The sequence below is a fragment of the Mobula hypostoma genome, chromosome 4 (assembly GCF_963921235.1).
Source record: "Mobula hypostoma chromosome 4, sMobHyp1.1, whole genome shotgun sequence".
Taxonomy (NCBI): domain Eukaryota; kingdom Metazoa; phylum Chordata; class Chondrichthyes; order Myliobatiformes; family Myliobatidae; genus Mobula; species Mobula hypostoma.
In genome coordinates this window covers 167,126,654-167,152,363 of record NC_086100.1, presented here as the reverse complement: position 1 = coordinate 167,152,363, position 25,710 = coordinate 167,126,654, and the positions used below count along the sequence as shown (strand labels likewise).

Here is a 25,710-nt window from a genome sequence, read left to right as displayed (position 1 = left end):
AATTGCTTCCCATTAGTTCCATTTTTAACATCACTCAACTTAACTCACCTGACTCAAAATCAAGGCTCCCATAATCACTACTGGTGTTGATCCATATACAACATTTATACTTGTGTTTAGTGGCAACCATTTTTAGAGTCCATTTCTATATTGCAATTTTTTGCGGCCAATATCTTTCTTCTTTCCCAAGTCTTCATTTAAGACTTGCTGTGATTAAACATGAGCTTCTTAAACTTGCTCTCACTACACAGTCTCAAAGTTACTCAACATCCTTGAAAGCTTTGTCACTTTTGATGATTGTGACTGTGTGTATCCCGTCTTGTTTCCAATGTAAATCAGTCATAATCTCCAGTGAAGTCTTTTACTGAACAGACTTAACACACTTGAGACACAAGGGGTAAAGCAAGGTGTAAACCATTTACTCAAAGATCTTATTCGGTCAGGTTGTGTGCACAATGTTACATACGAAACATACACATAATAAATTATGTATATATGGTATGAAATCCTTATTCATTTTCAAAACATGATTAATTTTGGACGACTGAAATTCATTTAGATTTATAGAGCCACTGGATAAGATGATCACACATTTACCAATTGATGGACATTCACTGTTTTATGAAGGTAAAATAAAATTTATTCCAGAAGAACATTCTTGACATTAAACCTTTCAAAACAATGTAAAAAGCCCTTTAGCATTATTTTGGAGTGTAGCAATAGAGTTGACTCTGGAACTCGGTTGGCCAATACTTATCTCTCAACTAGTATCACTACAAACGCAGATTATCGGGTCTTTATCCCACCGATACTTTGGGAGCATGTTATGCATAATCTGCCGTATGCCCTTCATTATAAACACGATTACTCTCTAGAAAGTACCTGGCTACTGTGTAAATCACGCGTCAGCTGTACACTGAAATAGTTAAGGATGCAAAAGAAATGCAAGTCTTTCTCTCTATATCTTTAACCCAGTTTGCTTCCCTGCACCGATCCCGGAGAATGCTCTTTCTCACAATATTTTCAACGCATAAATTTTTAGCAATGTATTTTATGTTCTTGTCCTTCTCTATATATTTAGTGCAGGCTATATTTTGTAAATTATTTCCCCCTTTTCCTTCACATTTTAATTTTTCATCTCAAGTTATCCCACCATTCCCACGTAATTTGACTCTTTGCAATTAAGACGTGCACTTCTATGTGAGAAGGAACGTACTTGCATGCATACTGTACAGCCCCAATTGTATTAAAATTCAGAGTGTCCTTTTAGAGTTTTCACTTGCAGGTTTGGCGCGCATCGCCACGTGCACTCTTCGGGGCCGCGCCATGCAACCTCGCGAACGCGCGCGCGCACATTCCTTCCCCCCTTCCCCCCTCCCCCAGCTCCAGTCCCGCGCACGCCGCATTGTCCCACCCCAACCGCTGGCTCCGTCGCTTCCGATTGGCTCATCCCCGAAAACTGCGCAGCCATTCATTGGTTGTTAGTCCTGATTCCACTAGCCCGGATGTCAGTCGAGCTGACTATAAATAAGACGGCCAACGCAGAGGCGGGAGCGCAGAGCGTTTAAAAAAAACGGCTGGGTACTGTTGACACGCGGCGGCAATGGTGAGCGCCACAAGGCCGCAGGCCCACCTGCATTAACCGCTCCCGCAGGAAAATTCCTCCGCGTATTTTTCCTTTCCTCACGTTTACTATTAGCTACCTTTATAACCATTTTTTTTCTCTTTCCTTCCTTGGCAGGCTGGCGGAAAAGCGGGTAAAGACTCTGGCAAGGCGAAAACCAAAGCGGTTTCCCGCTCACAGCGAGCCGGGTTGCAGGTCAGTGCAGGGCGCTGCGCGCTGACCCCGTGATCTTGGCTCGAGCCGCGGGCTGCTGGCGGGCGCGCGGGCGGGTACCGCCCACCAAACAATTAAACCGAAAAAAAACACGGCGGCCGTGTGGGGGAGGGGAGAGCGGGTGCGCGGCACGGGCGAGTAAATCTGCTGTTTCTCCTTCCACGGCAGTTTCCGGTAGGTCGCATCCACCGGCATCTGAAGTCGAGGACGACGAGTCACGGCCGAGTGGGCGCTACGGCGGCCGTTTACAGCGCGGCTATTCTGGAGTACCTGACCGCCGAGGTAAGAGGGGGATGGGGGCGGTATTAGGCAGCCGGCGCAGACCGGTGTGAGGGAACTCGGTCGGTGTGAGCTTCTCCATGAGTAGGATTGTAGTCTTCCGGGATTGGGGAGACATCCTCGGCCCGTGGGGAGATAGGTCGATATTTGGTGGGTAGTTTTAGCAATTGGAGTAGTTGAGGCCTGGGACAGATCAAGTTTGAGGAGCTGAATGGTTTTCTAGCCCGGCTCTATCCTAACCCTTATGGCGATCTAGGCTTTAGTAAATTAATGCTAGAGGAGCTCCGGGTTGTGGAGGTATAAGTATGGTAGATGTTTTGGGTTGAGAGCATGGTTTGTATTTGCCTGCATTGGGTCGAATATACTGTATACCTTGTTTGTATCCGGCCTGCCATCACTGAGTGGGGTGATGTGAAAACTGTTGTTTTGCAGTGGTAGCACAGTGCAATAAGTTGATTACAAAAAATTCTGTGGTAAAGGAATTACATTAAATAATAAAATGAAGCACTCAGAAATCTGATGTAGGGAAGTTGCTGAATATGTAGTGAATATGGTTCCCCCACCTGGCAGTGCATTCCATTTATTAATGCCTGTCTATAATAAAACTTCTCCCCTTACTGTCACTTTAATCCTATACCGTTTTTGATATGCCTAGGCTCTAATCTATGCTTGTGCTTTTATTCTCTCTATTTCCCTGGACTTCCTTCGCTCCAGGGATATCAAACCCAGTTTTTACCCATAATAAAGAACTTCAATCCAGGCAACATCCTGGTGAATTGCCTCCACCTGACAAAGTGTGGACTAATCAGTGTTTTGAAGTTTCATGTCCCAATCCTTGTATTAGCTTGTGTATTTGCAGTGCTGGCTCTTCATGATACCTGGTTATGACTTGCTAGGCTTTAGGGGTGGGAGGTGGAGCTGTATTATCTGCCCATGTTTAATTTGCCTATATTCCCCCAGGTGCTGGAGCTTGCAGGAAATGCGTCCAAAGATTTAAAGGTGAAGCGTATTACCCCTCGTCACTTGCAGCTTGCTATCCGTGGTGATGAAGAGTTGGATTCTTTAATCAAGGCCACCATTGCAGGAGGTGGTAAGTACACTGTGATTAGTTACATATGGCCAAAATTGCAGAAGTGGATTTGTTGTACAAGGTTGACTTCTGTAGCAGCACCTACAGCTCAATTCTATGTTTGTGTTGGGGGGGGGGGACACTAATCTGCATGCTCCTGTATGCATAGTGGAAGCTCAGACTTTCAAAGGGTGAATGGGATAGGTAAATGAGGCCAAATTTATGGGGTTTTGGGGAAATTGGGAATGGGGCTAAACATACTGTTTTGAAGGAGTTGTGGATGTAACAAATTGCTTGCTGATTACATGTTCTACTCATGCAGTGGGTTTGGCATTGGTGCCTAATGACTTTGTTTTTTTTTTAGGTGTCATTCCACACATCCACAAATCTCTAATTGGCAAGAAGGGACAGCAGAAGACTGTTTGAGGATTAAATGTCATTTTTATTTTTTAGTTCATTATCTCAGGACTCCATTTTTGTTTAATCAGCTGTAGAAATTTTGGAGGATCTGGCTGAACAGACACTGGACTTCTGAAATGTGATTAGAAAAATCTTTTTATCTCCATATATGGGGGGAGGGGTCATTTTAAAATAAAGCTAAAAGTAATAGTTCCCTGTGCAATGGTATTGGGAAGCAAAGTCTGACTGGTGGAACTGAGTGAGCTGGAGATGTTCTCTGGCTCCTGCCTTTTTAATGAGGCCCTAATGCAATGTTTTAAATGCAGGAAGAGCTTATTGCTTGTATAACTTTATTTTTGGAGTGAAATGGAATCTGAATGGGTTGTCTGACTGTCTCCTTTGGGTGAAGTTTTCAATAAAATGCATTCAAAAACAACTGTCTGTAATCTGTTTGGAAGTAGTTGCCTTGAGCAGGAATAGTACTATTGCTGTAATTGACAACATTGAGTGCCATTAGCTAACTAGTTTTACAGTTAATGAGCCATCAAGAAGCACTTCAGCCTGTACTGAAGGGACTATCAATAGCACTTCCAGTTGCAGGATTTGGATTCTGTTTCCAGGTTAATGATGAAATTCTGCAATACCTGTTGGTCTTGACCTTAACAGATTATGATTGAGTTGTCCTTTACACAAGATGAAGGAACCTAAATTGACAGGACAATCAAGAGACTGGAGGTAAGTGTCAATAATGTAGCTAAAGGATCCAAGAGCAAGAAGCTGTCTGAATTTGAAGTTGGACCACAACTGACACTTCTCTCCACTTCGGTACTGCAAACACTGGCTTGCAGATTGAGCTATTATTTGGCCAAGGGAAAAACAGGCTGGGGTTACATTCCTTGTATGAAAAGGGAAATGGTAATTGGAAACTGGCACTTGTGCCTAGATGGGATGCCGTTTTAATGTATGCATTCAGAAAATGACCTGAAGGTGGGATTTGGCTTTGTCTGTATTGGTTGCCACAGATCTGAATAAGATGCTCCTGCACCTAGTGATAATTCTAGTGCCAGTGTTTAATCACTCACCTATTTAAGTTGCATTTTAAAGCCAGTGTTTGGTCTAGTATGGTGACTTGGGAGTTCTGGCCTTTTTTATAATCAAAGCAAAAAAAGGTTAAATTGGCAGTAAGGGTTATTGGGATGTTCAAAAAATTGGTTGTGGTATGTGGTTAGTTCTGTGTAATTGTCCTGCATTGGTGTTTTCAGGCTAAGGAACCCTAGGCTTGAACATTTAATTTTACAGCAGCACTGAGTGGAGACATAGTGAATCTGCTTTTCCTCAACCAGATGGTTTTTGTAGAAAGCTCTTTGGTTCTGGTACAGCAATGCTAGCTATGACATCTGAATTTCTGACATTTGGGTATAACTTCAGTGTTTAAAATAGCTGCATCTTAATGTACATTGAGCCTGAATGGAGTTGAAGTATTGTTTTTTTGAAACTTAATTTTGTTTGCAGTCACCAGCAGAAGCAGTTGACCATTGCCCCATCTAAACTGTTCACCTTTATTAGGCCTGTAGCCTTGTGCTTTGGTGATTCAAGTACTTGTAAGATACTTGAATGTCATGAGGATCTGTCTCCTCCATTTCATGCAGTACATTTATGAAGAATTTCTTACACTCACTTCCTGTCAGCATTCTATGCTCCAGGGGTGAGCTTTAACTGGTGTTTGTGTGTGTATGTGTAAACCATCACCAAAAGGATCTGCTAATATATTTCTACACTTAATGAATTTTATAGAATCACATTGTATTCGGACTGGTGAAGGTCATCTTTCAAAAATGAACTTTGTAATCTAGAAATTGCATGTTGCTTTCAGATTGTCAATGATTGAAAACAGTGAGCTGTGCCCAGTCCTGCTTTGATTCTAGCCTAATCACAAGACAATTTATAATGACTAGTTAACCTGCCAACTGTTTAGTCTGGGCTGGGAGGAAACTGGAGTACCCAGAGGAAACCTATGCAGTCATGGGAGACCACCATCTCTTGCCTGTAGTGGTCAGAATTGAACACAGTTTGCTGGAACTAAACCACTGCTACCATGCCATCCAAAAAGGTGAACTAACGTTTCAGTCAAACTCAAATATTTTGGGTCCTGGGGAAGTGGAGAAGAATGAACTGAAAAATTGGCCATGAGGCTACTACAAGGAATTAAGTGTTTCCTGTATTTCCAATAATTGAGCTCAGTACAGATATCAATTTTCCTCTTTAATGGCTAGTAGTGAGAATTTAACTTCACTAAGATCTACTGAGTAGAGGTCTTATTTCATGAATTGCTTTGACTAGCTGGTACTTTGTCTACAATATAACCAGCATGTGGTTTCTATGGTGTGTAGATAAATGATTAGCTTTAAGTACGTCAAAAGTAAAATGTGTCATTTGCATTAACAATCAATGCAGTCCTTGGATGTGCTGCTATGCTTCTAAGGTATGTTTGAATATGACTAGTTAATTTGGGAAATGGGGTTAATAAAATAACACAAGTGCAAAATCTATAAGTTTTAAAATAAAGGTTGTTCCTGGAAGGACAGAATTGAAACATTTGTAAGGCAAATAATACATGATTTTTATTGCTAGATGGGGCCCTGGTGAGACCAAATTTCAAAAAATCTTGATTAGACTATTGATGATGGGATAGTCTATGTAGCAAAGATAAATTTGCAATAGAGTGAGTGCAATGAAGGTTCTTGTTGATTCCTGAGATGTTCTTTTTGTATAACACAAAAAACTTGGCATGTTAGAAGTAACCTCACTGAAATGTACAAAATTCATACAGGGTTTTCAAGGATGAATGTGGGGATAGTGTTTGTATAGACCCAGAAGTCATCCATTCAGGATAGAGCTATGAGAGAATTTTCTCAATGGGCAGAGTGTCTTGGGGAATTTTTCTAACCAAGTGGTCTGTGGAAGGCTAGCTGAGTACATTTGCAAAGTGATCAATTATGGAATAGATGGTAAGTGCTGAAATAAGATATAATTTTGTTAAATGGATCAGGCTTGAAAGGGTGAGTAGACGATTCTGTCCTCAAGCCTGCTGTATCAGTCAATCCTGTCTCATTATTATTATAGGACTTTGCATGCTATCACTAGTCATTTGGGTTTCCTCAATTCTCCACATTTCTTACCACATTCTGAAAGTGTGCTAGTCAATTAATTAGCCACTATAGATTTCCCTTCAGATCAATAGCAAACAAAAAACCAAGTATAGATAGGCATATGTGAGAGAGTTTCAGGATTATAGGAAAGTTGACTGATCTGCTAAGAACTGGTGTGGAACCAAGTGGTTTTCTGGCATGATCATACACGGATGGACAGTGAGAATATAGTATTTCATTTGTATATCTGTCAATCCCCTTAAATGTAGTCAGAGATGACATTACTGTCTCTGGGTTAGAAAATATCACAAGTTCACATTCTCTTAAACTTCCCAATCTTAAATACCTTGCCCTGCATCTTGAGATAAGGACTCCTTGTTGCCCATCCAGCCTAACATTTTCTGCATCACCAGCTTGTCCTTCCATATCAAGAGTTTTATAAGTTTCTTCCCAGGACTAAATACAAGCTTAGTGAACTTAACCTTGTACGGAAGTCCTGCTATCTCAGGAATCAGTTGAACTTTCGTTCATTATAACTTCTAAGGCATGGACATTGATACTGCAGAAGATGAGAAGGAATGTGGATTGGGTTTAGATAACACTTGGAAATGCTAGGTAGTTGTCTGATATTATTCTCTATGAAGACCACACTACCTATCCTATTTAGCTACCTTAGGTCTGCAGTTCCCTGCTATTGCTATCTGCCCAAGTCCTTTTCAAATTTAAAAAAAAACTATCTGCCTCCACTAACTTCTCTGCCACCTCATTACAGATAACTGCCACTCTGCATGAAAAACTTAATGGTGCTAGAAAATTTGTGAACCCTGTAGAATTTCCTCTGCTTAAATATGACTTAAATTCTGACCAGATCTTCATACTTTATTATTGAGAAAAATGATCCAATATTACATGTATTTGTTGGAAAAAGTATGTGAACCTTTGCTTTCAGTAACTGATGAGACCCCCTTGTACAGCAATACTTCAACCAAGTGTTTCTGGTAACTTGGTCAGGCCTGCACATCGGTTTGGATGAATTTTAGGCCATTGCTTACAGAACTGCTTCAACTCGTATGTTAGTGGGCTTCCTTGCATGCACTGCATGCTTCAGGTTCTTCCACAACATTTCTATAAAATTTAAGGCCTGGATTTTGACTAAAATCATTCCATATAACCATATAATAATTACAATACAGAAACAGCCTATCTCAGCCCTTGTAGTCTGTGCCAAACTCTTATTCTCACCTAGTCCCAGCAACCTGCACTCAGCCCATAACCCTCCATTCCTTTCCTGTCTGTGTATCTACCCAATTTAACTTTAAATGACAACATTGAACCTGCCTCAACCACTTCTGCTGGAAGCTTGTTCCACACAGCTACCACTCTGAGTAAAGTTCCCCCTCGTGTTGCCCCTAAACTTTTGCCAACTCATCCTCTTGTTTGAATCTCCCCCACTCTCAATGGAAAAAGCCTATCCATGTCAACTCTACCGATCCCCCTCATAATTTTAAATGCCTCTATCAAGTCTCCCCTCAACCTTCTACACTCCAAAGAATAAAGACCTAACTTGTTCAACCTTTCTCTGTAACTTGGGAGAGGAATTCCAAAACATGAATTTTCTTTTTAAACCATTGTTGTTGATTCACTTGTCTTTTGGATGGTTGTCTTGTTGCATTATCTAACTTGTATTAAATTTAAGGTGACAGAGGTACCCTAACATTCTATAAAATGTCTTGATACAATTTTTGAATTCATTGTTCCCTCAATGATTGTAAGCTCTTGAGGCAGCAAAGTGCCCCCAAACCATGATGCTTGTTCCAACATTCTTCACAGTTGGGATGAGGCTTTGGTGTTGGTGTGTGGTGTTCTTTTTTTCCTTCAAACATAGTAATATGCATTTCTGCCAAAAAGTTCAACTTTTGTCTCATCTGTCCACATAACGTTGTCCTAGAAGCATTGTAGAGCATCCAGGTGGTCTGCGAACTTGAGACAAGCACCAATGTGTTATTTTTTTGGAGGGCAATGGTTTCCTCCATGGTATCCCTCCATGAAACATTCATGTTCAGTGTTTTTATAGTGAACATCTGAGCAGAGACTTTAGGTACTTGAAAGATTTCTGCAGGTCTTTTGCTGGTTATCACTGTCACTTAGTTCAGCATTGCCTGTTGTGCTCTTGGTGTGATCTTTGCAGGATGCACACTCCTAGGGACAGTAGCAACATACTGAGTTTCCTCTATTTGTAGACAATTTATCTTACTGTGAACTGATGAACACTTTAGAAATGTTTTTATAGCCTTCTCCAGCTTCAAGCATTTCTATAATTCTAAGATGCTCTGAAAGTTGTTTTGATTGAGGCATGATGTGCATAAACAGATCCTCCTCGGAGTAGTTTCTATCAGTAACCTGACTGCATTTTTTTTAATAGGGCAGGGCACCTCTACAACCCACACCTCCAGTCCCATCTTATTTATTGGAACATCTGACTCCAAATGGGTTTTGTAGAAGGCATTACCCCAGAGGGTCACATACTTGCAACAAATACATGTAATATTGGATCATTATTCTTAATAAATGAATAACTGTTTATTTAAGTGGGTTCTCTAGTTCTAGGTCTTGTGTGAAGACTTGATCACATTTCAGGTCATATTTATGCAGAAATAGAGAGAATTCTACAGGGTTCACCACTGTACCTTTCCATTCAATTTTCTTTAAATTTATCAACTCTTCCCTCTAGTACTAAACTCCCTGGACTTTTGATAAAGACTATTGATGATCTATGTGTCATTTACAAGTCCTTCAGTTTACAAACCTATACACTAGAATACTACTGTACAGTACAGGTCCTTCAGCCCTCTATGTTGTGCTGACCTCTATAAACCTGTAAAAGGTCATGGTTCAGTCTCATACATTCCAATGTAAATCAATCTAATCTTTCTTCGAATTACTACCCTGCTCTCCAGGCACCAAACTGGTGAATCTGTGATGCTCTCGTGGTTGTTACTGCATTTTAAGGTGTGGCTATAGTTTTCTACATTCTCAACAAGATGACTCAACTTCATGCTCATTTCTCCGTCTATGAAAGCAAGCATATTATACCATATGACTTAACTACCCTATCCACCTGTATCACTTTAAGAAAGTATCCCAAAACCTTGAACATCAATGCTCCCGAGATCGATTCCATGTATTATATACGTCCTATCAGCATTTGAACTTTCAGAGCGTAATAGCCCATATATAGATTAAATTTCACCTGGTACTGCTCTATTCCCATCTGATCTATATCCCACTATGTCCTTAAACAACTGTCTTCAACACCACTGATTTTCTTGTCTAAAACTATCAATATAAAACTATCAATAGCAGAGATGTAACCTACTGTAGTTCTATTAACCCAGACAACTTGGAATGGTGATTCTGAATAGCTATTTTCCACTCTTCGGTGGAACACAGCGGACCACCAAAACATCTATAATCCACAATGAAGGAAGAGCTTTGGTCTCCAAATGTAAATCTCAGCAGTTCGGTGAACAGTAACGATGAATTTAACGGGTCGAGATTATGCCGATACGAACATGGAGGTTATACATGCTGTGGATATGAGCGTGGAAATGGATAATGTTGGACATCCTCAGGTGAAAATATAAGTATTGTAGATTCTGGAAATATGAAGAAAAAACAAAATGCTGGAAACGCTCTGCTCGTTAGTAGCATATGTGCAGAGAGAATCAGTATCAGATTGAAGACCCTCCATTCTAACTGGGAAAGGGGATCAACACTTACAATCTAAAACCTGTTTTGAACCGTTTTAACCTCCACTTCATCGACGCTGCCTTACCCGTTGAGTTTTTAACAACATTTTGTATGGTTATTTTTATCAGCTAGAGTACAAGAGAAGCTGTTTCACGATTGAGCTTGAGAAAGGAATATTTCCCAATCACCATTGCAACAGGGCCAGTCGTTCCGGCAAGGAGAAAAGTACAGTACAGTATCTTGCTCACATCAGTAACACACAAGCCAGACACTAATAAGGCGGGGACTAGTAAATTTGATCTCATTGGTGCAGCGATTGCGGGCCAGAGGGCAACTACTCGACGATTCGGAACCTATATTTCGCCTCTAACAAAAGCAAATGCTTTTAAAACGTTTTTACAATAAAGCAGAGAAGCAAGTATATATCAGCAGCGGGTACGCCTTTTGTCAGGGGTGATCTGCTGAGTCGGATTGCAATCTAATGGTGCGTTGCTGGCTTGTGTGCGTGTGTGGAATCTGCTTATTTCCTGGTTGAGTCGCCGGGCGAGGCGCAGGGGTTTAAAAGATGGAAGGAAACAGAGACGAAGCGGAGAAATGCTTGAGGATAGCCCGTAAAGCGCTGCAGGATGGTGACCAGGTCAAAGCGCTGAAGTTCCTAAACAAGGCGGAGAAGCTATACCCATCTGCCGAGGCAAAAGGTGAGTTTGCAGAATTTACAAAAAATAAAACGCGGTTGTACTTCGAAGAAAGAGGCCGAGGCTCTTTCGTGTTGGAGTCCCACGGCAAGCCCCGGTTCCAGTTTTGCGGATCTGGGCCGAACGGAGCTGTAAATCAGTGCTGGCCCTTCGGGTTTGGTACAGCTGTCAGTCAGTCAGTCAGTCAGTCCCTTGTGTCGGGGTTCGGCACGGCTGTCAATCAAGCCCAGGATCCTGGATTGTGCACCGTCATCTCTTCCGAATTTTTGTGTTTTTTTTGGGAAAGAATAATTAGGACATCGACGATAGCAACTGAGAACAGGCTTGTCGACCGGTATGTTGCAAATTAACTGGTCGGGTTGAGTGTAGTTTAGATGATAAAAAAAACCCTGGCTGGATTTCGTCAGAAGAATCCACGTGATATCACAGCAAATGGAAGTTTTTTACCCCGATAAAATGCGGATTCGAAAATCGGAGATACTCAGTGAAATCCAGAGGAGTGCAATAGACGTCCAGAGACAGGTTTAAATTTTGCTTCAACGTTTGTTTCTTTTTGAGAGACTAACATCAGAAACAATTTCGAACAAGCAATTAAATTGTTATTTAAAAAACCCTCTGCTTCACCAATCCGATCCGGGGAAGGAAAACGGCCGTCCCTTACCTGGTCAGGTCTATTTTTGACTCCAGTCCCGCCTGCGTGATTGATTTCTTATTTTTTTCCTGAAATGGTTCAGCAAGTCACAATGTACGTGGCATTCGGAAAAGCTTAAAAAATGCCTTCCTGAAAATGAATAAATTACTTGAAGTGTTGAAAAGGAGATACTTGCAATGCAACAATCTTATCTTTGGATCCAATCTCCCGCAGTCCTGTTCAGCAAGAATCATTACCACATAGAACCTTTTAATCAATGTGTGTTATAAGGAGAAGTTGGACAAACTGGAATTGTAGACTGAAGACAAAGTTTACGAGGCATAGATTGATTTTTGACTATCTGCCCTTTTTCAAAAAGTAGAAATGTCAACACTAGTGGACATGCATTTAAGGGGGGGGGCAGGTTTTTGTTACAAAGTGGTGGATGCCTGAAATGGTCTGCTGGGCTGGATGTAAAATTAAAATTAGTGGTGTTTTGAGGCTATTGTAGACACAAATATAGAGGGATAGCGGTCATATATAGGCAGAAGAGATTTAGAGTAATTTGGCATCATATTTGGGTGAAGGGCCTGTTCTTGTTTTGCACTGGCAGACTCTGGGCATTTGTTGCCGTTGAGTCGTTGTCATCTCAGGGCAACCCTATGGATAAATGTAGTTGGGGTTTTTGTGATTATGCAGGCAGTGGGAAGATCATCCCTTTTGTGCATCTTGATCTTGTCACTCGAGATTCAGTATCACACAACCCTGCCACTTTGCTTTGGGCCACACTTTCATTAACCAGGTCCAACACTTGCCTTTATTGTGATCTTCCTCCTGGCACAAATGTTAAGGTTTATGGTTTTGAATATGCTAAGGTGATGGGATTACTACTTACGATTGATGTGGATATCATGTTAGATTGTAGGGAATGAGTGCTGAGGTGTGGGTTAGTGTGTATGGGGGTCTGTAGGAGGGGTGTAGGTGTTGGGTTTAGGGTAGGGTTAGGAGATGGAGATGCAGGCCTCCCCATGGGGAGAGACGTGGGAGGATGGGACCTGATGGTGTCAGCTCATTTGTGGGGGTTTGGCTAGGGTTAATTGGGATGTGTGGGCTCTTGGATGTTAGGGTTAGGGTTTATGTGGGTCCGGGGGGCGGGGGGAAGGGTCAGGAGGTAAAGGTTAGGGTTTTGGAGCCACTTTAATCTGGCCCATGCCTTTCATTAACTTGCTCCAACAACACGGCTTAATTAACCGGGTGTGCACTGGGACACATCATCATTAATGTAACCTGGGGTCTTCAAGTGTTTCATGTATTTAATCACTAGACACCCTCACCTAGACAACCCAGTCAGGATTGATCAGGCCCGGGTTGTTTTATTCCTACGGACCGAGATAATGAAAGCCATGCAAATTCGAGGGTTGAGGAAATTGGGACTTCTTTATCTGGTTTTATTTGGACCATTTGAGGAGTAGAATGTTTTTGAGCCTAGTTGGGTCTTGTTTTCTGTGGTCCCAGCTTGGGTTACTGGTTCTTCTGGTACTTGCCTTCTTGGTTTCTTGGCTTTTTTATTGACGTTTTCGTGGCAAGTTACATAAGTAACCAGTTTGGGACCCGGCTGGATTCGAACTCAGGACCATCCGCCTTGAAGTCCAGTGCTGATGCCACTACACCACTGACTAGCTTGATCCTTTGTTACCTCTCTGGAATTTGGTATTCTGGTGCATGTGTATAGGTCCCAGGTTCTACTTGCACATAACTGAGCTCATCCAGAATTTTGCTGCCATATCCTTTCATACAGTATCCTTTTCACCCATAACCTCTTATCCTTGTACATGCCCAAACTTCATTGACTCCTGAATCAAAAGTGGTTACAAATCCACTTGTAGGAGAAAGGTTGAAAATCTGGCTGAGTGGTGCCATAACAACAATAACCTCTTATTCAATGTCAGCAAGACCAAGGAGCTGATTATTGACTTCAGGAGGAGGAAATCAGAATTTCATGAGCCAGTTCTCATCGTAGGATCAGGGGTGGAGGGGGTCAGCAACTTTAAATTGCTTGGTGTTATCATTTCAGAGGCCCTGTCCTGGGCCCAGCACGTTAAGTATAATTACAAAGATAGCACAACATTGCTTCTATTTCCATAGGAATTTGTGAAGATTCAGCATGCCATCTAAAACTTTGACAAACTTCTATAGATGTGTGATGGAGAGTACATTGACTGGCTGCAACACAGCCTTGTATGGAAACTCCAATGCCCTTGAGTGGAAAATCCTACAAAAAGTAATGGATACGGCCTAGTCCATCATGGATAAAGCTCACCCCACCATTGTGTACATCTACATGGAGCATTGTTGCAAGGAACTGCATCCATCATTAGGGTCACCCAACACTCAGGTCATGCTGTCTTCTCAGGTACAGGAGCCTCAGGACTCTCACCACCAGGTTCAGGAACTTTTATTACCCCTCAGCCATCAAGTTCTTGAATCAAAGGGGTTAACTTAACTGAACTTCACTTGTCCCGTCATTGAAATGTTCCCACACCTATGGACTCACTTTTAAGGACTCTTCATCTCATGTTCTTGATATTTATTGCTGACTTACTTTTTACTATTAATTCTTTATTTTTGTATTTGTAGAGTTTGTTATCTTTTGCACACTGGTTTCAAAGCCCAAGTTGGTGCAGTCTTTCATTGATTCTGTTATGGTTGTTATTCTATTACGGAGGAACTTTGATAATAAATTTTACTTTGAACTTTGGCCAGCCATGCCTCTTTTCCTAATGCCTCCAAGATTTTGACATCTTGCCTCAGTAGCCTCCTAGGTAACTTGCTACGTACCAAACGTAGCAGATTGTCAGCCCAGCAGGTAGAGCTGCTGCCTCATGGTTCCAGTGACCCAAATTTGACTCTGACATGTGGTGCTGTCTGTGTGGAGTTTTCATGTTCTCCCTGTAACTGCGTGAGTTTCCCCCTGCATCCCAGTGATGCATAGTTTGCTGTGGATTGCCCCTAGTGTGTAGATGTGTGGTAGAACTGGCATGTATGAGTTGGCCAAAGGGCTTGTTAAGCGCTGTATGATTCCAGTCTGGGAGAAGTTAATGGGAGCGTGGGGAGAATAGGTTACAAGAGGAAATGGGGGAATGGATTAGGTGTTTGTTTTGGAAACCCACTTAGAGTCATTGGGTTGAGTGGCCTCTTCCTGTGCTTTAAGAGAAGATGGCCTTGACTTTAATCCATCCCTGCCTTCAACCCTCAAGGGTATAAGGTCTGTAGTTTTCTCCTTAAACGTTTCTTGCTGCTCCTTAATTTTTTTTTGTAAACATGAGACCTTCTGCACTGACTGAGCCTTTGGTCACTTGACTTAGTATCTTGACTGAGTCTCTGTCAAGCTCTATTTGATAATGCTCCAATATAAGCATTAGACTAATCATTATTACCTTTTGGACAAGTACAAGCATAGAAAGGTTTAAAGGGACTTGGTCTAAATGAGGGCAAATGAGACTATAGCTTAGACACTGTAGTCAACACGGACCAGTTGGGCCATTGGACTTGTGTTTGAATTGAATTTAATTGACTTTATTTCTTACATCCTTCATATACACGAGGAATAAAATTCTTTACATTTCGTCTCTGTTTAAATGTGCAATTATAGTAATTTATAATAAATAGAACAGTTGATGTAACATAGAAATGCACTCAAATCAGCATGAGTTAATCAGTCTGATGGCCTGGTGGAAAAAGCTGTCCTGGAGCCTGTTGGTCCTGGCTTTTATGCTGCGGTACTGCTTCCTGGATGGTAGCAGCTGCAATATATTATGATTGAGGTGACTCGGGTCCCCAGTGTGAGCAGAATTATCTGCAGCTTATTGTGAAAAAGACTAAGGAGCTGGTGGTAGACCTGAGGAGAGCTAAGGTACTGGTGATCCCTGTTTCCATCCAGGGGGTCAGTGTGGACATAGAAACATAGAAACATAGAAAATAGGTGCAGGAGTAGGCCATTCGGCCCTTCGAGCCTGCACCGCCATTTATTATGATCATGGCTGATCATCCAACTCAGAACCCCGCCCCAGCCTTCCCTCCATACCCCCTGACCCCTGTAGCCACAAGGGCCATATCTAACTTCCTTTTAAACATAGCTAATGAACTGGCCTCAACAGTTTGCTGTGGCAGAGAATTCCACAGATTCACCACTCTCTGTGTGAAGAAGTTTTTCCTAACCTCGGTCCTAAAAGGCTTCCCCTCTATCCTCAAACTGTGACCCCTCGTTCTAGACCTCCCCAACATCGGGAACAATCTTCCCGCATCTAGCCTGTCCAATCCCTTTAGGATCTTATACGTTTCAATCAGATCCCCCCTCAATCTTCTAAATTCCAACGAGTACAAGCCCAGTTCATCCAGTCTTTCTTCATATGAAAGACCTGCCATCCCAGGAATCAATCTGGTGAACCTTCTTTGTACTCCCTCTATGGCAAAGTTGTCTTTCCTCAGATTAGGGGACCAAAACTGCACACAATACTCCAGGTGTGGTCTCACCAAGGCCTTGTACAACTGCAGTAGTACCTCCCTGCTCCTGTACTCGAATCCTCTCGCTATAAATGCCAGCATACCGTTCGCCTTTTTCACCGCCTGCTGTACCTGCATGCCCACTTTCAATGACTGGTGTATAATGACACCCAGGTCTCGTTGCACCTCCCCTTTTCCTAATCGGCCACCATTCAGATAATAATCTGTTTTCCTATTTTTGCCACCAAAGTGGATAACTTCACATTTATCCACATTAAATTGCATCTGCCATGAGTTTGCCCACTCACCCAACCTATCCAAGTCACCCTGCATCCTCTTAGCATCCTCCTCACTGCTAACACTGCCACCCAGCTTTGTGTCATCCGCAAACTTGGAGATGCTGCATTTAATTCCCTCATCCAAGTCATTAATATATATTGTAAACAACTGGGGTCCCAGCACTGAGCCTTGCGGTACCCCACTAGTCACCGCCTGCCATTCTGAAAAGGTCCCGTTTATTCCCACTCTTTGCTTCCTGTCTGCTAACCAATTCTCCACCCACACCAATACCTTACCCCCAATACCGTGTGCTTTAAGTTTGCACACTAATCTCCTATGTGGGACCTTGTCAAAAGCCTTTTGAAAATCCAAATATACCACATCCACTGGTTCTCCCCTATCCACTCTACTAGTTACATCCTCAAAAAATTCTATGAGATTCGTCAGACATGATTTTCCTTTCACAAATCCATGCTGACTTTGTCCGATCATTTCACCGCTTTCCAAATGTGCTGTTATCACATCCTTGATAACTGACTCCAGCAGTTTCCCCACCACCGACGTTAGGCTAACCGGCCTATAATTCCCCGGTTTCTCTCTCCCTCCTTTTTTAAAAAGTGGGGTTACATTAGCCACCCTCCAATCCTCAGGAACTAGTCCAGAATCTAACGAGTTTTGAAAAATTATCACTAATGCATCCACTATTTCTTGGGCCACTTCCTTAAGCACTCTGGGATGCAGACCATCTGGCCCTGGGGATTTATCTGCCTTCAATCCCTTCAATTTACCTAACACCACTTCCCTACTAACATGTATTTCGCTCAGTTCCTCCATCTCACTGGACCCTCTGTCCCTTACTATTTCTGGAAGATTATTTATGTCCTCCTTAGTGAAGACAGAACCAAAGTAATTATTCAATTGGTCTGCCATGTCCTTGCTCCCCATAATCAATTCACCTGTTTCTGTTTGCAGGGGACCTACATTTGTCTTTATCAGTCTTTTCCTTTTTACATATCTATAAAAGCTTTTACAGTCCGTTTTTATGTTCTCTGCCAGTTTTCTCTCATAATCTTTTTTCCCCTTCCTAATTAAGCCCTTTGTCCTCCTCTGCTGAACTCTGAATTTCTCCCAGTCCTCAGGTGAGCCACTTTCTCTGGCTAATTTGTATGCTACTTCTTTGGAATTGATACTATCCCTAATTTCTCTTGTCAGCCACGGGTGCACTACCTTCCTTGATTTATTCTTTTGCCAAACTGGGATGAACAATTGTTGTAGTTCATCCATGCAACCTTTAAATGCCTGCCATTGCATATCCACCGTCAATCCTTGAAGTGTCATTTGCCAGTCTATCTTAGCTAATTCATGTCTCATACCTTCACAGTTACCCCTCTTTAAGTTCAGAACCTTTGACATGGTGGAGGATTACAAATACCTGGGGATACGAATTGACTATAAACTGGACTGGTCAAAGAACACTGAGGCTGTCTACAAGAAGGGTCAGAGCCGTCTCTATTTCCTGAGGAGACTGAGATCCTTTAACATCTGCCGGACGATGCTGAGGATGTTCTACGAGTCTGTGGTGGCCAGTGCTATCATGTTTGCTGTTGTGTGCTGAGGCAGCAGGCTGAGGGTAGCAGACACCAACAGAATCAACAAACTCATTCGTAAGGCCAGTGATGTTGTGGGGATGGCACTGGACTCTCTGACGGTGGTGTCTGAAAAGAGGATGCTGTCCAAGTTGCATGCCATCTTGGTCAATGTCTCCCATCCACTACATAATGTACTGGGTGGGCACAGGAGTACATTCAGCCAGAGACTCATTCCACCGAGATGCGACTTAGAGCATCATAGAAAGTCATTCCTGCCTGTGGCCATCAAACTTTACAACTCTTCCCTTGGTTGTCAGACACCCTGAGCCAATAGGCTGGTCCTGGACTTATTTCATAATTTACTGGCATAATTTACATATTAATATTTAACTATTTATGGTTCTATTACCATTTATTATTTATGGTGCAACTGTAACAAAAACCAATTTCCCCTGGGATCAATAAAGTATGATTATGACTATGACTATATGATCCTTTGGGCCCTTTTCTCACACTTGTCTTTGTAAATGTCCTGAATCATGGGAAGTTCACAACTGCAGATACGCTGGACTGTCCGCACCATTCTCTGCAGAATCCTGCGATTAAGGGAGGTACAGTTCCCATACCAGGCAATGATAAAGCCAGTCAGGATACTCTCATTTGTGACCCTGTAGGAAGTTCTTAGGATTTGGGCGCCCATACCAAACTTTCTCAATTGTCTGAGGTGAACGAGGCACTGTTGTGCCTTTTTCACCACCCAGTTGGTGTGTACAGACCACTTGAGGTCCTTGGTGATGTGCATGCGGAGGAACTTAAAGCTGTTTACCTCTCAACCCCAGATCCATTGATGTCAGTAGGGGTCTCCATTCCTCCTGTAATCCACAACCAGCTCTTTTGTTTTTCTGACATTGAGGGAGAGGTTGTTTTCTTGACACCACTGTGTCAGAGAAATAACTTCTTCCCTGTGGGCCACCTCGTTATTGTTTGAGATTAGGCCAATGTAGTGTCATCAGCAAATTTAATTAGCAGATTTGTGCTGTGGGTGGTGATACAGTCATGGATATACAGGGAGTAAAGGAGGGGATTTAGGACACAGTCCTGAGGGGCTCCTGTGTTGAGGGTCAGAGGAGCAGAGGTGAGGGAGCCAACTCTTACCACCTGCAGGCGATCTGACAGGAAGTCCAGGATCCAGCTGCACAAGTCAGGGTCAAGGTAGAGGTTTCTGAGCTTCTTGTCGAGCCTGGATGGAATTATCAAGTTGAATGCTGAACTGTAGTCCAAGAACAGCATTCTCACATCAGCATCCGTCTTTTCCAGATGTGTGAGGACAGTGCGTAGAGCTGTGGCTATTGCGTCATCTGTCGATCGGTTGTGTCGGTAGGTGAATTGTAGGGGGTCCAGTGTGGGTAGTAGCAAGCTGCAGATGTAATTCTATCAGCCTCTATCAGCATTTGCTTGTTATTGAGATGAGTGTGACAGGACACCAGTCGTTCAGACATGTTACCTTGGTCTTTTTTGGTACAGGGACAATGGTGGATAATTTGAAGCAGGAGGGCATTCTACACTATGCTATATTGTTCTGTGACTCTGTTAGTACAATTTAATGTTTTACAAGGAAGCTCCTGCATAAATATGCAAGGGTGCTGAGGGTTAGAAGTAATACCCTAATTTGGATTTATTGCTTAAACATTTTTTTTAATTTAAAGAAAAGCTCTAAACTAGAAGTACCAAGGATTTATGACTGGAGTTTTAGAGTAGAGGCATGAACTTGATCATTTGGGTCCAATGGCCTTTATTAACTTGATCGCCCAGTGATGTTTTGCGTGCCTGACGCAGTTTAATTTAAACAGGACTTGGAACAATAAGACATTTAGATAAGAGGAATTTAGAAGGGAAAGGGTCAAATGCAGGCAAATGTAACTATCTTGATGGTCATCATGGACAAGTTAGACCGAAGGCTTTTTTTCATCGTGCATTACCATGACTAAGCAGCAAGGGGTTGATTAGGTATTGGTTAGACAATTTTGAAATCTTTGAAAACTTTTGCCACAATCTGAAAAGGCAGGCACGATGATCTGAAACCCTCAAAAAATGGTTGGACATTAACTAAACTGCCTGTGTGGAGTTTGCACAAACTTTGTGTGATTGGATCCTCTGGTTTCCTCCCATCTGGCAAAGATACATGGGGTGGTTGATTAGTCATTGTATGTTACCCCTAGTAGGAGGGGTGGAAACTGAGCACCTGGGAAAGAAAAAGTTGCTGTTAAATAAGTGGGTCAGTAAGGTTACTGTGAGAACAGCATCAATCTGGTTGGACTAATGGCCTCTTGTATCATAAGGCAATATACAAATTTGATTGAACAGTGACATGGACCAATGAGACTGAATGGAAATTCTTGTAAGGCTGCACTAGACTTCATACCTAGTAACACTGACTTATTTGTCCCATTAATGTAATATATTGGGAGTGACAGAGCTGTGACATTAAGAAACTGCAGATTCTGGAAATGCAGATCAACACGCAAAGGAGTTGGAGGAACTTGTCTGGTCAGTCAGCATCTATGGAGGAAAATGGACGGTTGACATTTCGAGACCCTTCTGCTTGACATGCTGCCTGGAATGGTGTTCCTCCAGCTCCTTTGTGGTTTGGATTATCAAAGGGTTGCTTTGATATTGTATAGTCGGTATGCTGCAAAGAAGCAGGACATTTGGTCCACCTAGTCCAGTGAGATCCTGTTTGAGGATTTTTGCTCTTCTGTGGCCAGGTGGCATCAGCACATGCTTGGTGTATTGGGTGTTAATGCAAATGACACATTTCACTGTATATTTCGATATAGATGTGATGAATAAATCTGACTCTTGATGCCCTGCTGCCTATGAGTTCACGGTCATTGCTGTTCTCTGGAAAAGTATGTGATGAATAAATCTGACTCTAGATGCCCTGCTGCTTATGAGTTCACGGTCATTGCTGTTCTCTGGAAAAGTATCACATTGCAGATATTGGATGAGGAAATTGAAAGCCCTTGTGCTGTAAATCGGGGTGTGGTAGGATGGGGTCTGAATGTTTTTGTGTCCATGTGTGTTTGCTAAGTCTGTGCAACATTGTCTGGTCTCCAATAATCTTGGACCTCCTTGCCTCTGCACCAGGACTTGCTGTGTGGCAACTGGTGTGTAGCAACCGCCCCTTGCTACAGTGTGCCTCTGTCATTGTGCTCTCTGTCAAGAGCAAGTTCTCTCCTCCCTGATGCAGTAGTTTGAACTTTGAATGAGTCCATGAATTTCAGTTTGTTATTACCAGCTTCTGAGTGATAATGAACATAGAACGTTATGTACCACAGCGCTGTCTCGCTTAGCACTGGGGAACCAGACTGAGAATGGAACTGGTGCTGAAATGATTCATTTTATCGTTACATGTCTGCGTACATTACTGACGGTGCTGTGAACCTCTGCACTCCTGCAGTTGAATTATGAGCCTGACTGATGGACTCAGATCGCAGCTGGGGTTACCACAGCCATAAAATCATCTCCACCATGTGCCTTGTCTCAACACAGAGGCAGCCTGTGAGGGCTGGTGTTCGGCAGGGTGGAAAGAGAGAGACGCTCACTTAATGCTGAGGTTTGGCACCCAGGCTTTACCCTGTAACTGCAGGGTTATGGACGTAGCACATCATGGAAAGCAACCAACGTAATCAAAGACCTAACCCAACCTGGACATTCTCTCTTCTCCCCTTGCTCATCGGGCAGAATATACAAAAGCCTGAAAGCACATACCACCAGGCTCAAGGACAGATTTTATCCTCCTGAAATAAGACAGTCCTCTAGTACGATGAGATGGGTCCTTGATCTCACAATCTACCATGCACCTTATTGCCTGCCTGCACTACACTTTCTCAGTAACTAACAATATTCTGTTGTTGGTTTTCCCTTGTACTGTATGGATGGCGTCCAAATGTTTTTCAGTGTACCTTGGTACGTGTGACAGTGGTAAACTAATTTACTCCTCTGGAGTGCAGCCAGTGCCGAGATGGGAAGCTCCTGTCCATGTGCTAACGGATCTCCCAGATCTTACAGTCTCTCTCAGTAAGTCTTGTTGGATGTGATGGAATCTTACACCCTCGCTGATTGGCTCTGTAATGCTCCCCAGTTTGAAGATCTCTTCCATCGCCAGCAACCATCATTTATCAAATTTCATAAAATTTTCACATGGGGAGTACCCACTGTCTTGACGAGGTTTCTTTACTGTTGGTCTGAACACCAGGAGGCTCGAACTCTATGCTGATCTTTTTTTTCACACAGGTGCAATGTAAACACACTTAACGGCAGCATCACAGGCACATGGCATCATATGCTCAAAAATACATAAAACATAAATTATCAAATTTTTTACAGGAAAGAACACAGAACAAAAATGTCCATTTTAGTGCAAGGTGGTCATAGCATTGCTAATTTGTAGTGATTTAGACTTTTGACGTTTGGTTCAAGAACTGAATGTTGAAAGGAATTAGCTGTTCTTGAACCGAACAGTGTGGGACGTCAAACTTCTCTACCTCCTAGCCAATGGTAGCTGTGAGAAGATGGCGTAGACTAGATAGTGGTGGTCCTTGATGGATGATTTTTTTTCTTGAGGCCATGCCTCCTGTTAGTATTACTAGTGGTGGGCAGGGATGTGTTGGGCCGAGTCCAGGATTCTCTGTCGCTTGTGTTCCTGCGCGTTAAATTGCGGCATTAAACCATGATGTAACCAGTCAGGATACCTTTAATGGTGCTGTTTTCTCTGGACAACCTGATCTCAGACCCCAGCCAAGTTTTTCCACTGATAAAATCTGAGGAACTTACTATCAGAACTTAACTCATTCTTGGTATTGGCTTATGATCTGGAAGCTAAGTTTATCGGTCAGCGATCCCTCTGCCTTTCCTTCTGTAATTTGATAAGATGTTAAGCTGATATATTGCCTGTCCTTGTATAGGAGAATGTTAAAAATCCCTTCATGTGATTTTGAAGAGCAAGAGAGTTCTCCCCAATACCTCGGAGTGGGTACTTTTTCAGCAGATAGTATTACAGTAATGAGATCCACTTTCATGTGGATCTTACTGTTCACAAAATTGATCCTTTGGGACAGGGATGTGAGGTAAGGGTCAAATGATACAGAGTAGGGGTTACTGGCTGTGATTTTGTGGGAGAAGTCAGTTTGTGGGTAGAGTAGGTGTTTGGCTGTGTTAGTGGCTTCTACTTGAAGACCTCCCATTTTGGACAGTTGGATTATGACTGTTGTGCTCTCAGAGTGGCCATTGATGATGCGCACACTCTCCAGTACGCTGCCCTCCAAACAAGCCCAAGTTGCTCCTAATGGAGGATTGAGTAAATAATACAGTGGCCCAAACAAACAAGTTACAAAGAAAACAACAGGAATTCTGCAGATGCTGGAAATTCAAGCAACACACATCAAAGTTGCTGGTGAACGCAGCAGGCCAGGCAGCATCTGTAGGAAGAGGTGCAGTCGACGTTTCAGGCCGAGACCCTTCGTCAGGACTAACTGAAGGAAGAGTGAGTAAGGGATTTGAAAGTTGGAGGGGGAGGGGGAGATCGAAAATGATAGGAGAAGACAGGAGGGGGAGGGATAGAGCCAAGAGCTGGACAGGTGATAGGCAAAAGGGAATACGAGAGGATCATGGGACAGGAGGTCCGGGAAGAAAGACGGCGGGGGGGGGGACCCAGAGGATGGGCAAGAGGTATATTCAGAGGGACAGAGGGAGAAAAAGGAGAGTGAGAGAAAGAATGTGTGCATAAAAATGAGTAACAGATGGGGTACGAGGGGGAGGTGGGGCCTTAGCGGAAGTTAGAGAAGTCAATGTTCATGCCATCAGGTTGGAGGCTACCTGGCACTTATCAGTGTAAGCGGAACAAGTGCTACACATGCCCTTACACTTCCTCCCTTACCACCATTCAGGGCCCCAAACAGTCCTTCCAGGTGAGGCAACACTTCACCTGTGAGTCGACTGGGGTGATATACTGCGTCTGGTTCTCCCGATGTGGCCTTTTATATATTGGCGAGACCCGACGCAGACTGGGAGACCTCTTTGCTGAACATCTACGCTCTGTCCGCCAGAGAAAGCAGGATCTCCCAGTGGCCACACATTTTAATTCCACATCCCATTCCCATTCTGACATGTCCATCCACGGCCTCCTCTACTGTAAAGATGAAGCCACACTCAGGTTGGAGGAACAACACCTTATATTCCGTCTGGGTAGCCTCCAACCTGATGGCATGAACATCGACTTCTCTAACTTCCGCTAAGGCCCCACCTCCCCCTCGTACCCCATCTGTTACTCATTTTTATGCACACATTCTTTCTCTCACTCTCCTTTTTCTCCCTCTGTCCCTCTGAATATACCTCTTGCCCATCCTCTGGGGCCCCCCCCCCTTGACTTTCTTCCCGGACCTCCTGTCCCATGATCCTCTCGTATCCCCTTTTGCCAATCACCTGTCCAGCTCTCGGCTCTATCCCTCCTCCTCCTGTCTTCTATCATTTTGGATCTCCCCCTCCCCCTCCAACTTTCAAATCCCTTACTCACTCTTCCTTCAGTTAGTCCTGACGAAGGGTCTCGGCCTGAAACGTCGACTGCACCTCTTCCTACAGATGCTGCCTGGCCTGCTGCGTTCACCAGCAACTTTGATGTAAGTTACAAAGAAGGTTGTTGGGGGTGATGCATGGTGTCTACCAAATAACGTGAAATAACCTGGAGATGGCTTGAAGGAGTGAGAGAGTAAGGCTCCGTTAAAACAATTCAGAGCCATTCTATTGCCATCTGACCGAACAGTGAAAGGTGGTGTGCTGTAAATTGGCAGCTTTGCCATTGCTGATTGAGCACCGCTGTGTCTTTGAGGACACTGATGTTGTGGTGGGAACTCATGGGGATTCAGGAAGCTGCAGCTACACACTGGGGTTGGAGGGGCATCTGTTCCTCTGGCAGTGTTTCTCTTCAGCTTCAGAATGCGACAGAACAGAATCAGGCTAGGCTACTTGTGCCTGTTCCTCTAATCCATCTTTTGCAAGGTACGAAATACTGGAGGAAGACAGCACGTCAGGCAGCATCTATGGAGGGAAGTCGACAGTCAACGCTTCAGGTTGTGAATCTTCATCTGGACTAGGAAGAAAGAGGGGAGATAGTGGGTGTAAAATGGGTGGGGGTAGAGCAAGGTTGGAGCAAGAGCTGGCTGGTGATTGATGAATCCAAGTGATGGGGGTGATGGGATGGAGGGAGAGAATGGGGGTGGTGTACAAAGCTGGGAGGTGATAGGTGGAAGTGACTTGACCTGAAGAAGATGAATTTAATCGGAGAGGACAGTGAGCCATGGAATAAAGAGAGAGGGAACTGTTAGTAGAAATATGTGAGTGATAGGCAGAATGAGAGGGCAGAGCAGTGGAAAGGGATGATGGGGGCTGGGGTGAAAGTGGGGGAGGAGAGTGGTTAGCAGAAGTTAGAGAAATCAATATTCATGCTGTCAGCTTGCAGACTACCAAGGTAGT

General features: G+C 43.2%; 2 protein-coding genes across 2 annotated transcripts in view; both read left to right on the top strand.

The window, feature by feature from the left end:
• The first annotated feature begins 1,524 nt into the window (after positions 1–1,524).
• On the top strand, positions 1,525–4,021 carry LOC134345752 (histone H2A.Z). The gene is made up of 5 exons (XM_063046917.1): positions 1,525–1,606; positions 1,742–1,819; positions 2,006–2,119; positions 3,077–3,206; positions 3,550–4,021. The coding sequence occupies exons 1-5, from the start codon at positions 1,604–1,606 to the stop codon at positions 3,609–3,611; spliced, it is 387 nt and encodes a 128-aa protein (XP_062902987.1). The 5' UTR covers positions 1,525–1,603; the 3' UTR covers positions 3,612–4,021.
• Positions 4,022–10,770: 6,749 nt separating this feature from the next.
• Positions 10,771–25,710, top strand: part of dnajb14 (DnaJ heat shock protein family (Hsp40) member B14) — a 38,153-nt gene continuing 23,213 nt past the window's right edge. Inside the window, exon 1 of the mRNA XM_063046915.1 lies at positions 10,771–11,181. Within this exon, the coding sequence (XP_062902985.1) occupies positions 11,049–11,181 (133 nt within the window). The 5' untranslated portion in view covers positions 10,771–11,048. The remainder of the gene's footprint in view (positions 11,182–25,710) is intronic.